This window comes from Eptatretus burgeri, chromosome 14 (genome assembly GCF_056783735.1).
Source record: "Eptatretus burgeri isolate ZD-2024b chromosome 14, Ebu_testis_v1, whole genome shotgun sequence".
NCBI classification, from domain to species: Eukaryota; Metazoa; Chordata; class Myxini; order Myxiniformes; family Myxinidae; genus Eptatretus; species Eptatretus burgeri.
In genome coordinates this window covers 69,453,465-69,468,942 of record NC_140974.1, presented here as the reverse complement: position 1 = coordinate 69,468,942, position 15,478 = coordinate 69,453,465, and the positions used below count along the sequence as shown (strand labels likewise).

Sequence of the window (15,478 nt, the reverse complement as noted above, 5' to 3'; positions counted from 1 at the left end):
GATGCCGAGCGGTTTTATAATCGCCGAATTCCGCCGGCCCGATTATCCTGTTGCTCCGTTATAGCAGCAATGACTGCTCACTTTCCCACACGCACGACACACCCAGTCAATGGAGAAATGACACGACGAGCTCAGTACATTCAACAATTGGGTATATTTATTTAACAATGATGGGGGACTAGGGGAGCACGCAAGAGGTGAGCTATACCGAATATCAAGCAAGGCAAATAATATTGTTATGGTTGTGGAAATTCGCAAACCACCATTCAGGTCCCGTAGGTGAGATATCTCTGTAAGTACATGTGTAGTTAGCCCAAACCCGTTGTATAGAGGGAATTTATGTGATCCATCCGGGCTGTGACGCTTTGAGTTAGCCATTTTTTTCTGTTCTATCTTTTATTTCAAACAAACAGCATCTCAACAACCACGCCATCCCCACCACAGCGCCAACCACACAACAACCATGCCACCTCCACCATCAACGCTACCACATCTTCGCCACTCGCCATTCAGTAGGCCCTGTGCGGTTACGATCTCCGGGAACAAACAAAAACCAACAACTATGCTCGGGGGTTTTCCCGCCTGTTTTTCCCGTCAAGGTTCTCCGCGCTCGGTGTGGAGGAGGGGTGATACAGGGGTCAAAGGTGAGAAAGGGTGGGGGCCTCTTTTTGGGGGAATAATTCCCTGGCTCTGAGCCAAGACTGGCTCCCCAGGTCCCCGCACGGCGCGGGGTGGAGGGAAAGCGAGAGGTCACGCCCCCCTTCGAGAGGCTTCTCCAAGAAGCTCGAAGGGAGGTGGGGCCGAAAACGGGGCGAAGCGAAGGGCGGAGCCCCGCTCTACAAAAGGCGGACAGGACGGACCTTGAGGGTTGTTGGGTTGGTTGGGTTGGTTGGTCAAGAGTTGGTTTGTCGAGAGTTGGAGTGAGGGTTGGTCTTCATGGTCGTCTTCTGGCTCGAGTCGTGAGCTTGTTGTTCCTGCCTTGCTTCGTTGACCCATGCACGAGCACGGAAAACAGCGCCGAACAAACCCCGTCCGTTTCCCCAACGCCCGTCCGTACAGTCGAGCGGACCACATGAGCGACACGTGGCACGAGCTCACGGAGCACGCCGGAGGGGCTCGGAGTTGCGGTCACAGAAGGAGGACTCGACGGGATCAGGGAAGTCGCACTTCCATTTTCTTTTGGGGTTTGGTGTAAACGTGTGTGTGTGTCGGTGCCAGTCTGGTGAAGTAAAACTGTTTAAGTGTTGCCGTGTGTCGGTCTTCGACGCTAGTATCTCTGCGTCATTGTTTCTTTTGCAGCATTTGATATATGTGCATTCTGTTTGGCTGTATATGTGTGCTCTCCGTGTGCCGCGGAATAAATGTGCATTATGTTGAACTGCTTTCCCGTTTCGCTTCGTCTTTTCTTTAATTGAATCTCCATCTTGCTTCACGTAACGGGTTCGTCGTGGGCTTAATACACCCGATAATTAATCGGAATCGTCGAGGCCGACGATAACACCGCTCGGTTATCCCGATAGCACGGAACGGATCGCTTAAGTAGCCCGTGTCCGGAGTCGACCTGCGGCGAGGTGCGATCGCCCGGTCTACCATCCGCGTGGGTACTTAGGTAGGTCGAGTTTGGCGAACAACCCTATCCCACGCGGGTGGCTGATTGGCATGATCGTGGTGAGACCGAAAGGCCCACCCGTGACTAGCTCCCGGCGTTAGTCCGAGAGGGTCACGACAGAATTGTCCGTCCGGTGAGTGACGTGCCGCGATTCGAGCCACGTGGCCGTTCGCACGCCGGCGGGCGCGAATTCTCAACAATATACAGGCAAAAGCACTTAACAGTTCACTACTTATCAGACGGGCCCATGGACGCGCACGCGCACACACACACACACACACACACACACACACACACACACACACACACACACACACACACACGGACCCTCTTGGGTCTTTATTGCGGCTCTCCAGCCGAGGAGAACAGTCCGGCTGTGAGAGCCGGGGGCGGCTGGCCGCGTAGCGCGGCTGGACGTCCCCTTCTCTTGGGGTTGGTGTCGCCGTACTAGCCAGGCGCAAATAGACGAGAAATAGGCTCCGGAGCCGCGCCGAGGCCAGTCGCCGGAGAGGCCAAAGTGATGAGCCGGGAAGCGAAGAAGCGGGAGGAGAGGACAGAACTGTACCAGAGCAACTTCAAGAGAGCCGACCCCAAAAATCTCTGCAGGACCCTTATATATGCCCCCCTCCTGCTCAGTAGAATGCTTGTCTCCTCCCCGCTCGCTCTCCCATTGGACAGGAAACATCATTCGACTCCTTGTCCGCTCGCCATTGGACAGGCGCGTGGTGGGCAGGGCGCTCCCATCCCTCTGGGCGGAGGGATTGGTCGTTCATCATCTCGATTGGTCGAGGGCCGCCACGTGGCCACTCCCCGAGCTCCGCCTTCTTCACACCGGACGACCTGCTGCGCATACGCCCTCGCATTCCTCTCATTCGCCAAAACGGGCGGCAAACCCCGCGATTGGCCAGGTGGAGGAAGCGAATGCAGGCGAGGGCGATGCGGTGTGGTCAGCGGTAATGGCGGTGGTGCTGGCGGTGGTGTAAAAATGAGCGAAAAGAAAACCTGACTATTATAATAAATCACAGCGCGGGAACATTTAATTAACCGTTAGACGAGGGAAAGGGCTATCTATTAAACACGTACTTACCGAGATAACTAATCTATAAGAACCTGAATGTCTGTGTGCTCATGGCTTCCAGATTCGCAACGATATATATATATATATATATATATATATATATATATATATATATATATATATATATATATATATATATATATATATATATATATATATATATATATATATATATATATATATATATATATATATATATATACAACTAGAAGGGCACTCGGTAGAGCGCATACCACGGCCACGTAATGCCTGATCCACGAGAACATATAGGGCTAAATACAATACATGTTTGAAATATCATGCTAGACAGTACTATATGGTTTTTAGCCCTATCTCTCAATGGTGAAGAATCACTTTGAAAATTAAATAATTCTCGTATCTAGATCTGTATTCAGATCTTCACCAAAATCGAATCGATTTGTCGGGGTCACACACTGAACGTGTCCACCAAGTTTCGTCCGAATCCGTACATCATGCTATATATCTTTGTATACACATATACAGCCAAACTTTGAGATATCATGCTATATATCGTTTTTGGCCCGATCTCTCAATGCTGAAGAATCAATTAAAAATTCTAGTCATCGGATCCGGATCTTCACCAAAATCTAATCAGTTCGTCCTTGTCACACACACCGAACCAGTCCACAAAATTTCATCCAGATCCGTCCATAACTTTTTGAGATATACTGCACACAGACAGACACAGAGGGGTGAAAACATAACCTCCTTCACTTTCGGTGGTAGAGGTAACTCGCAAAAAGACCCGTCCCCAATGACAGGAAAAGTTTAAGTTAATCTATCAATTTAAATTCTTTCATGGGCTTTAAAAACTTCATTGTATTGCACGAAAAAAAAACAATCGGGCCTTTTCAATTTCAGACAAATTGGTCACCTTGTTTGCCACAACATTGCTATAATGGTCATTTTGCCTCAATTTGTGGTGTCAAAACAGCATCTGAGGCCACTGCCACTTTGCCCATCTTACTTCCCACACAAAGTTGCATCTGTATCCCGAGTATGGAGATTTCAGCTTTAAAGATGTGGCCATGCACAAGGACCAGACCCAGAGAGAGGGAGAGAGATATTCATGCTTATATATGTATACACAAGAAAATACCACCCGTCGCTTCACTGATGGGAATACTAAGAGTGGGGTGGTAGAGAGAGAGAGAGAAGGGGGGAGGAAGTGGGAGGGGTGGTTTGGGAGGAGGTAAACGTGAGGTGAGAGGAAGGGAAGGCAGATGTACGGTGGAGCGTTAATTACGATTCATACTGTCTCATCAGAATGATTCTGCATCGAATAACAGTGAAGATGGAAGCAAAATAATGTCTGAAATCCATTTTCTACCAGTCATAATATAAATACCATCCAGAGACAAACATCGCCCGGACATGTCTGGAGATAAACACCGTCCAGAGTATCCAATAATGTTCTAATACAACTCTGGACATGCACTACTGGACTCTGTTTGTAAGCATTACAGCTGAAATGCGAAAAGCTCTCGAATCTCTGAACCTGAACCGATTTTTCAATATTTAAATGGCAGAATTGACCTTTGCAGCAATTTCAACTACTCTAAAAAAAAGTGTTCATTTGTCCAATTCTCACATTGTTTGACACTCCGGACGGTGTTTAATATGACCGTGCTGGCTTGGCAAGTGATTCGCGATTGGTAAATATGATGTGAATAGCATAATTAAAGGGTGCCATTAATAATTGCCATGCCCTTCCTATAAGTTTTCCGTTCAGTGTAAAACAGCCAAAGCGACTGTTAAAAGGATCATCAGATATCGAAAGGTTGGAGCCGATAGGCATCATGGGCCTTGTGAAGGTGACAGTATGTATAGGCCTCTTGCCTCTGGTGTCAGCTGATGGGCCAATGCAATTGGAATTATCTGAGCAATATATAACCACAATGTCGTATATATCCACATGAGCGGAAGGTATGGTATGTATTCGCTTCATGTACATAACCCGGGTTATTTTTCTTTTCGGCAGCGATCGAGGCAGCGGTCTGTTGCCTATACACCACCCAAATAAAGGGACCGGTCAGAAGAACGTGCGGCACACTTGGAAGAAGATCACCCATAGGGCAGATACTCTGTTAGTAATTATGATTGTTAAAAACATTTCCACAATGTCAAGCTGTTGCGACATGGTGATAATAAATGTCAAAAGAAAAATAATTCCTGCCCATGACAAACATAATTGTTTTCTTCACCTGGTTGGAACTGTTCCGGGTCATCCCAGACAGTGGGATCATGGTGTACGGCATACAGGTTCACCAGGACTCGTGTCCCTCGAGCAATATGGAACCCTCCCAAACTGTCGAAACAAATAAAGTAAAAGTCACTTATACACAAAATGGCACTCAGTACCTCAAAAATGGCGCCATTTAACTCACCACCCCAATGACCCTTGTACCTCATTCGTTCTCCTTCATCTCCTTCATCTTATTTTCCTTTTCTCCACCACCCATCCCTTATTCTTTCTTTTCTAAAATTTATTTTACAAAATTCCCCTTTTAAAAAGACCACTTTGTAGATGTAATATATAAATTCCCCACAGACATCCCCTTTTTCTGTTGAATTAACACCAGGTGGGATGACTCAGCTTGTCATCGTTCTGAGGTCAACAAAATGAGTACCAGCTTACTGGTAACAGGGTACTCCATGAGTAGCACCCCCAGCCACAGGCTAAATATACCATTAAATAAATAAATAAAATCAATAAGACAGACATACAGCTTAAACTATCCTACAAGGATGTTGTACTCATGAATGCAGTGTCTGCTTGCAAAATTACCAGGATGGCAGTTTATAGTCTGGACATGGATCAAACCCAGATTAGACAGCTCATCAACAAGTATGCAAACTTTGAGGTATCCTGACAGCCTTGTCTAAAGTTCAGATGAGACTTAAACTGAGACTCACGTCGTGTTTTTCAGAGCAACATGGGGTATAAAAATTGGAGAAACAGGCCGGCTGCGCAACACCTCCCAAATTGTCGCCTGGAGCAGGGGCAGTCTCACTTGGTCAGCGAGGCAAGGGAATGCACCTTCCAGCATGACATCCAGTTGTGCCTGGATTGCTGCTTGGATCTAACAGGAGAGAACATGATTGCTTCATGTATGGAAGAAAAAAAAAATCAAACAAGTGGAGGTACATTCGAAATACACCATCCTCATGACAAATAAATAAATAACAAATCCTCCAACGCACGACATTGCATGCATCACCTGGATATGGAATTAGGAAGGAGCGGTGTACAATAACGAAATCAGAAGGAAAGGTGCAAGATACACTACTACTACTACTACCACTACTACTACTACTACTACTACTACTACTAATGCCCTTTATTGCCACCTTCATGCGGGGTCAACCGGGGAAAGTTTCTGGCACGAGTCTTTCACGAACCAAGTGGCCAGGTCTGATATTCAACGGAAACAGATTTAGGCAGGGGTATATAATTTGTTCAGGCTGCTGGCAATAAGTCGCCAAATCTTCGTGAAAGACACCGTTCGATCTTCAACATCCGTCAACCTATGCTAGCAGAGGGGGGGGAGGTGCAAATTACTCTCTAGCAGTGATTCCAAACCTTATTACATGTGCTGAGTCCTTTTGAAAGTCCAAAAATTTTGCGGACCACAATGTACAACTATAATTGTGACATAATATCATAATGACATAGGGAGATAGATTATCACACAAGCAGGATGAACCACGGCCTTCCATGAACCAGGGCTTCGTTCCACGAATGGTTACTTCTGATGTGCAGAAAGTTGCGGCAAACGACGTCATTCGGCATTGTAGGGAGGATAGTGTTACGGTTTTATTTCGTTCCAGCTCAGCAACTCGAACACAAGGTTTCAATTTCAATACAAATATTTCAGATGAATGATAGGTGTAGAAAATGTACATAATGACAACATGGTGGGCAAAGAAGCCACATGAAAGTCAAGGTCAGGGTTCAGGATAAAGTTACTGCTGGCATTAATGAAGGGGGAAGTATCCTTAGGGTTAGCACTGCATTTCTGCTGAGGTTAGCCTTGTTCGTTAGCAATAGAGTTAACGTTAACCTGAATACCGTGTTGTACAGGGTGGGCTGAAAGTCTCTTTATCCCTTCCCATAAAGAGTTAATTCATAAACTTTTAATATGCAGTAGGTACAGTACTGTACTTATAATAATTAGTCATTGTGGTTCCCAGAGAGCGGCATTAAGTGTTTAGTCTTGGTGTCCGTGGTTTCTTGCTTTTTTGTAAGGAAAAATAAAAAAAAGTTTGTTTTCATTATGAGGCAGAATTTCAAGTGTTACCAATTGACTAATACTACAAATGGTCTATCCCGGCAACCATCAGTGATCTCCAATCGCAGCCCTCTAGTTTTATCTGTATGTGCTACAATATTCTCCTTGTTCCACTGAATTTGTCATGAAGTCCTCTTAGACATCTTCTGCAGCATTTGTGGAGTCACCCGCGTGAAAGAGACCACGACTGCGCCGTACAATTCTTCAATCCTCCTCTACCGGTTTTATCGATACGTTCTCCTCGATGAAGCCCCACAAAGAGTTGACTGGATTCATCACATCTGGACTACGTGGTGGCCATGGTCATGGAGCTGGTGATGTTGGTGATCCGTGTGCAATCCTTCGTTGAGGGAACGTTTCATTGACATAATCCCAAGACACGCAATGGAAAATGCATGGATGCGCCATCTTGTTAAAAGCAGACACTTTCAGCTATTCCCGCACTAACAAGTCATGCTATCAGCCAGTTTCTTAACATGGGCTCATAAAGCTATGGTGTTTATTGGTCCATCAAAAAATAGGGACCAAAAAAAAAATAAAAATACTAGGACATTTATCAAGGGTAAAGGGACTTTCGGGCCACCCTGGACAGTAGTGTATTTGCCACTATTTATCTCATAGAATTGTGTTATCCACTGTTTATTCCATTCTGCAGTATTGGTTGTGTAAATTCACTTTTCTTTTATTCTCCATCAAGCTTTGTTTGATGACATTTGGGTACGCCGACACAGGACTGGTATCCCAGAGGTTGTGAATTCAGCAGCACTCTAATGGTTATCGAAAGCAAACAATCCTCCACTGTTCTTTCCCATAAACGTTTTGACATAAAAATTCCCAAAATTCCAAATTGACAAATCTCAAAATCATTTAACATGCCTCGTGCCCAGATATTACAAACATATCTGAAAATCAAAGAAATCCGTCTGGTCATTTTTTGAGTCGAAGCTGAGGACGAACGGACGGACTGAATGACGGCACCCAAAATATCAGCCCTGGCTGTGCTAAAGCCAGGTTGGAGGCCAAAAAAAACGTTTGTTTTCTTTAACCTGTAGACATATTGACAAGGGTCTTCCTTGCACTCGTCCATTATTCTACCAATCGTCCCTTTGTTGTCCCTCAACCCTGCTGTGTCCATCCTTTCCACTCTGTTATTGTTCTGTTATGATCCTGTCCATTCTGTGTTTCTTCACTTTGCAAAAATTAAAACACTCTGGAGAGTTCATAAAGCACCTTACCACATGCTGTCTTGAGAAACAAGGACAAGACCCGGGTCTACAAGCAGAATATTTGGTTGCTCGTGATGATGTAAAATGTTGTAATATTTTGTCCAAGTATCGCTAAATGGAAGGTTTTTGAAAATACCAAAAAGGCGATTTGTACGTTTTTTACAATGTCAAAGTGTATAATTAAATTGAAATAAGGTTGTAGGGTTTAAGGTTGTAGCCAAAACAATTCCGGAAGTTTACCGTCATTGATGCAGCGTCTTTCACGCCACCTAATTTAACATGTCACGTGAATTATTCGTGCCTGTTGTTTGTGTCCTTTATGACGTCCTTAAAAACAGTACATTTCCTGTTTGGAATGATTATCAATTTTGTATTACTCCCAGACAGGCAGACCTTTTTAAAAAACTTTTTTTTTAAATCTCCCTCCTCTCTGCACATGTGCGATCACTGAATTCAGAGCCAAACTACCGTTCAACTACAAGTTATTTCTCCGATTCGTGTTCAAAATATTCGATTTAAATTAAGTAGCTCCTTGATTATGAACCGACGTTTGCAGAGATATACAGACAGACGGACAAACAAAAGTGAACCAATTGTTTTACCCCACTTTTTGCTTCACGTGTGCGGGGCAACAAATAAAAATTGCTCTGCCGCGTGCTTGTAAAGTGAGCCGTTTGCGATGCTCTCGTGTTTTATTCAGTCTTGCTCATGCAACTGTGTGGCAGTAAACTGGAAACAGCTTTGGAAGAGTACCGATAAGACTCCTGTTATTTGAGGAAAAGATGATCACACCCTTTGACTGCATACTCTACCTTGGGGTAGGTGACAAGATAGGCAATAATCCATCGGAGCACCGTACTAGTCGTTTCTACTCCAGCCCCAAATATATCTCCCACTGTCATGAGGAGATGTGTATCAGTCAAGTGGCGTGCCCGGAGATCTCCGCGGGCAGCATGTTGAGCAGCGAGCAAGCAGCCCAGAACATCTTGTGGTGGTGAACCTTCTTCCAGGCATGCCTTGGATTACACAAAGCAAAAAAAAAATACAACAGAGAGGTTTGTAGTTATAAAAGTTGGATATTTTAAAACAGTATCGATATCAAAATTCCATATTTGCTTGTCAGTACCATATTTATTAATTTACCGTTGGAATCTCACCGATTGAGCTTATCGGAGGGAGCATCACAGCCTATTGGAGGTATACCATATATGCTCCAACTATAAATAGAGTATAATATTTGGCCATGGTAATGGATGATTGCCTACTTTTAGGAAATATATGACAGGATCATTAATACCCATGTTGGCACTCAGGAGAGCCGGTTCAGTATGTGGGTAGCCTACGAAATGGTAACACATTTTAACCAAAAAAAAAGAAAAGAAAGCTGAGGCCAGCCCAAAAATAATAACATTGCAAATCTCAAGGCCAAACTCTCCAAACAATCTCCTTCCTCCGAGTCATGGCGGCACCTTGTTGAGTCTGTCTCCATTGTACGCAACCCCCTCCGTCCCACCCCTCACCTCAAATGGCGTTACTGCAGATTCCACCAAAGATAAGGTAGAATGTCTAAACTCAGTCTTTGACTCCACATCTCGTGTACCCAATCCATCCCATTCTCTCCCAATCTTACCCCCAACATACCCACTGTTGTGACCAACGGTGCAAACATTGATGCCTCACCCTGCATGTGAAACACTGGGATGACAGTTTACAGCTGTGCCGAGATTTGAACCCAGGCTAGAGGGCTCAGAGGGGAGTGTACACACCTCTAGAACCTAGGTCATCCTGCCAGCAACATGACACATGTAAAACCAACAATGGCCACACTCCAAAATGCAACACCTGAAGAACCAGGATCATCTCATCGCATCTCATGATGCACATTGGACTGGGATTCAATTATGGATTTTGCCCGATTGCTGCATCATAACTGAGGTGCAGCTGTGCCATTGATGCAGTCCCCCTGCACATCAGGGCAGAAATTTTGAACTTGCAGGCCATAGTGCTGGTACACAATGTCCTGCTCTTGCAAACGACGCCCAGGGATCTTTAAGGTCCTTCAGCAAATGCTGGCAAGCAGGGGCACCCAGTTTTACATCCCTCTGAAGGACGGCACACCCAGCGGTATTTAAAGAATGCCCTGTCTGCAAAGCATCATGGTGACAGTTCGTAGTCAGGGTAACCGAACCCAGATTCGCAGCTCAAAAGCAGGTATGTTACTTCTGAGCTATCTCACAAGTCCAGCACCAGAATGTTAAGTGATTACAGCTGCTTGGCCACCACACAAATGGAGAGTCACTCACAGGTTATTACAGCCTTTCTGGTGCAGATTGATTGATGTTTTTAACCTTTTGAAGGTGCTTGACCACCTCACAGATGAAGCATCGCATCACCAGTGATAGATATAAACATACGGTCTCAATGATACAAGCTGGTTCACACAACAACAGATCAATTGTGAAACAACTACAACGGCATTTAGCATACCTGCAACAGGCTGGACAGTTTATGTTTTGTATCATCCAGATATTTACCATTCGCTTTGTATCATCCGGACCTTAACCAAAACCTAATCGGCTTGTTCTCGTCACTTCCCCAACTCATCCAGCATGTTTTGTGTTGATTTGTCAGTTGTCTCTCAATGTCCTTGTAATCCCTATAAAAGTGCGCACAGTTCGGCCTCCTGGTGTCCTTGTCCTTTGTGTGATTATATAGGTGGTGGACAAAAAAAATTGAAACACCTGGGTAAATGAGGGACACCAAGCAACGGCTTCCACGCAGGTGTGGCCCATGTGTTAAATTAAGCAGATAACATCCCAGCATGCTTAGGGTCATGTATAAAGCTTCTGCATCGGCCTGGTTGCCTATAATTAAAAACTAGCATAGCTTTGAGCATGACACTGATGTTATCCGTATGTTCATGGCCTTCTCAGTCATCAGATGTGAACCCAATCGAGCATTTATGGGATATTCTGGAGCGACGCCTGAGACGGCGTTTTCCACCTGCATCAAACAGGTGAGAGTTGATTGATTTTCTCGTGGAGGAATGATGCCGCTTCCTCCCTGCAGGATTCCAGACGCTGGTGGACTCTATACCACGGCGTATACAGGCCGTACTGGCCGAACAAATATAACCTTTCAGGGGGTAACTTTTGTTCGGTCGACAAGGGTCGTATATGGAAAGTTTAATTTAATCCAGACAGACCGTCCGGAGAATGGTATCCTTTGCTTTTTAAACCCCCTTTTTTCACCATCAACTTAATATTGCTTAACGTCTGCTATAATGAGCCTCGTGTTGAATTAATGGTTAAGGTGGCTGACTTAAGATCTCAGGGTCTTCGGGTTTTGAGTTTGAGCCCATCGTGCTGTTAAATAATGCTAGGTTAGTTGACTCAGCGTGTCATCCTTCCGAGGTCGACAAAATGAGCACCAGCTTACTGGTAATGGGCACTTCATCAGCGACAAAGCCACACTTCTAGCAATAATGTAACCAGCAGACACAAGCGTAATACGAAATGATGATCTATTTTAATAGATAGAGGTTCTGTGGCTGTAGCTATGTCGCCAATATTCACTCATCGATTCGTCGCGGCACTGACCAATTGGCTGTGACCATTTTTCCCAGCATCGTTATTCGTGTTTATGTGATCGCGTCTATCCACGTCAGGAAACAACAGTCCATCTAGGTGGTGCGGCTTATCCCACACTTTCCTCACCTCGTGACTCATGCTGGTAATTACTGCATTGATGGCGGTGCTATGTCCTTTATAATTTTACATTTCTTTGACTCCCTGGACACTAAGCGGTCATCCGTGTTCGGTGGGCTGACACGGGTACCTGCTAGTATAAATAAATAAAGTAATATATTAAATTAATGCCATATGGATGAGGCATAGGGATGATGGGCCAGATGGCCTTCTTCTGCGTCCAAGTTCCTCATGTGATCCTGGCACATCTACAGCTCCTAATATGCCGTACTATATCTATCCCATCTATTCTTCAGGCAGACATTGTATCCAGACTCCTGGCCAACTCTGTTTGAATGATAAGTTCCACAACCTAAACAGTTGGTGACATCCATCTCGGAGCACGCTATCCTTGCTCTACCTCCGAGTATAAATGCAGCACCTCCTGTACACACTGCACAAGAATGGCAGTTGTTAGACTACTCCATGGGAGAAAAAGAGAAATCCATTATCAGACAGGTCACAGGTGATGTAACAACAACATAGCAGAGGTCACAGGTGACAACGAAGCTTTCGAAGCGATGCCGTTGTGTTCAGTCTGCCAGAACCATGGAGGTTTCAGATCCCGATACAGACGGGACTCGATTCTGCCTCCCTTCGAACCTCTAACTGGACCGGGTGTATTAGAGCCAATTGGATGTCGATGAAAGGAAAATAAAGAAAGCGTAGAACACTTTTAAATGTATTTTCTCATTCTGATGCACCATACTCTGTTACAGAGCGTCGGTGCTGCCGAAGCAATTTCTTGGCAGGAATTTGTAATTTGTTCAGGGTGCCGGCGATAGCTCGCCAACTCTTCGCGAAATACACCGTGGGATCTTCAACGTCCACCAACTAATGCTGGCAGATGGGACGGCCTGTTTAAATGTATCCAGAATACTATACATGGGAGGTACTACATGTGGTGGTGCACTGTGTGCGAGTTGTGATTTGCAAGGTGTATAAATAGATCAGACAATGTGAAACCTGTCGTTGCTTCATCTTTGAAAGAAGCACGCTGTCCCTCTCCTGTACACAGGCTCGTAGGGAACGTAGATCTGCCAGGGGAAGGAACTGGGAATAATTCACTCGATTAGTGATATAGTCAAAATTTCTTTGCATCACTGGGTGGTTGTGTACATTATCACAGTGAAACATCCGTACACCTGTACGAGCTTCATCGGGAGACCTCATATTTTGCAGAATATCAAAAGTTCCCCCAATTTATCAGTGCACCCAAAATGCTTTGCAATATTCCTTGTACTGTTCTCCGTAATTAGACCCCGGCTCGGAGGACCTTACTCGTGGAGACGATGGGTTTGCTCTCCATCTGTCCGTTCCTACCTGTGGTTTTTACACCTTTTTCTCCATAACCTTTAACATATAACATACACTAAAACTTGATACATGGTTTTGTTATGATAAGATGGAGAGCAAGTTCGAGTTTCAGGCCATTTCGTCAATTTTTCACACAGTTATGCCCTTTTTGGACTGAGAGAATATCACAGATTACACATGGGTCAGTGTTCAACTGGCCTGACTCCACCCCACTGCTTTACACCCATTGGCTGGAGAGCTGGCCTGACTCCACCCCACTGCTTTACACCCATTGGCTGGAGAGCTGGCCTGACTCCACCTCCAATAAAATCATGCGCCGCCAATGCATGAAGCAGCACAGATCGGTAGGCCTCAGGCCTTAGGCCCGGGTATTAGTCCATGGCCCAGTGAAATTGGAATGATACCAGGTATATTATAACCACGATGTATTACAGATGCACATAAGCCGTACGCATGTTTTTGCTTCATGTACGTACCTACATCGGGTTATTTTTAATATGAAATCGGCAAAGCCTAGAAACAAACTAAATATGGTGGGTTAAAGGTTCTTCTTCTTCATTTTGTTTCTCCGTATTGACTGGAGCGTGCGTCCAAGCAAACTAATTTTTATCTCCGGTTCCATGTGATCTCGTTGTCTTTATTGGTTTATCGTCTCCAAGGAAACAAGGAAATGCAACACAGGAGGAGGCTATTCGGCCCATCGTCATGCCTGCGCGAACACCACACCAACCCAAGATCCAAGAAAGAAAATGCAAAAATAAAAATAAAACAAATTTCAATTCATGAAAGGAGAAAAAAATTGTAGTTTTTGTTTTTGTAGTTTTTTTTTTTGTCATTTTTTAATTATTATTTATTGTTTGTTTTTTCTTCTTTTCTTCCCCTCGGAGAGGGGGCATGGGCTTGATTAAAAACACATCAACCACACAAACCCCCTTAACAAGATCCACACCAAAAGCACTCCGTCCACAATCACCCATCAATACTCAAACTACCTAAAAGTCTTATCAACATCCGCAAACCCCTCCATCTCCATAACTTCCAGGTACCTATTTAATTCTAATTTAAACTTATCTACTGTTTCTGCTGTCACTACCTTTCCAGGGAGACCATTCCATGCATTAACTACTCTCGAAGTAAAATCACTACCGTCTTAACTCTCCTCTTCTTTACTCTCAGGCTATGGCCACTGGTTCTGTCACTGTCTACTCTGTTGAATAATTCATCTGCACTTATTCTATCTGTACCCTTCATTAACTTAAACATCTCCATCATATCTCCTCATAACCGCCTCCTTTCTGGTGTAGAAAGCCCTGTCTCCTTCAGCTGCTCCTCATAGCTGAGTCTAGCTCAGTCCGGAATAAATCTAGTAACCCTGCGCTGAACCCTCTCGATGGCATCGATGTCCTTCCTGAGTTGGGGTGACCAGAACTGCAAACAATATTCTAGATGTGGCCCTCACTAAATTCCTGTACAATGTTAACACCTCCTCTTTTGATTTATAATGGATCCCCCTCCTTATACAACCTAAAACCCTATTTGCTTTACCTATAGCTACCTTGCACTGTGCCACCTGATTACGTCCCATATCTATTAGCACCCCCAGATCCTTCTACTGTGTGACACGCTCCAAAATTACCCCTTAGATCCTGTAATCTCTATTTTCATTGTTCTTTCCCATCCCCAACACCTTACACTTGCTCAGCTTAAATTACATCTGCCAATCTTTTGCCCAATCTATACAAGTATCATTACTCTCTTGTATCTGATCACCACCCCCTCTGCTATCCACCTGACCTCCAAGCTTTGTGTCATCTGCAAATTTGGAAAGCCTACTCTTCACCCCACTATCCAAATCGTTGATGTAAATAATGAATAGTAATGGTCCGAGTACTGATCCCTGAGGTACCCCAATACTTACATCCTCCCAGCAAGACATCCTCCCACTCACAGCCAGTCTTTGCTTCCTATCACAAAGCCAGTTCACAATCCAATTAGCTACCTGACCAGCCACTCCACAAGCCCTCACCTTGCCTAACAACCTCCGATGTGGTACCTCATCAAATTCCTTCTTAAAGTCTAGATATACTATGTCCACTGCCTTTCCCTCATCCACTCAATCAGACACTGCTTCATAGATCTCCAAAAGATTTGTTAAACAGGAACTACCTTTGGTAAACCCATGCTGACTA

At 44.7% G+C, this 15,478-nt stretch overlaps 1 protein-coding gene across 4 annotated transcripts in view; it reads right to left on the bottom strand.

Moving 5' to 3' along the window:
• The window catches only part of LOC147013542 (steroid 17-alpha-hydroxylase/17,20 lyase-like), a 132,941-nt gene that overhangs the window by 1,992 nt on the left and 115,471 nt on the right, over positions 1–15,478 (bottom strand). For all 4 annotated transcript variants that reach the window (XM_085855420.1, XM_085855419.1, XM_085855421.1 and 1 more), the window contains exons 6-9: positions 12,939–13,025; positions 9,039–9,242; positions 5,625–5,791; positions 4,913–5,016 (exon numbers count right to left, since the gene is read on the bottom strand). In XM_085855420.1, the coding sequence (XP_085711546.1) occupies positions 4,913–5,016; positions 5,625–5,791; positions 9,039–9,242; positions 12,939–13,025 (562 nt within the window). The remainder of the gene's footprint in view (positions 1–4,912; positions 5,017–5,624; positions 5,792–9,038; positions 9,243–12,938; positions 13,026–15,478) is intronic.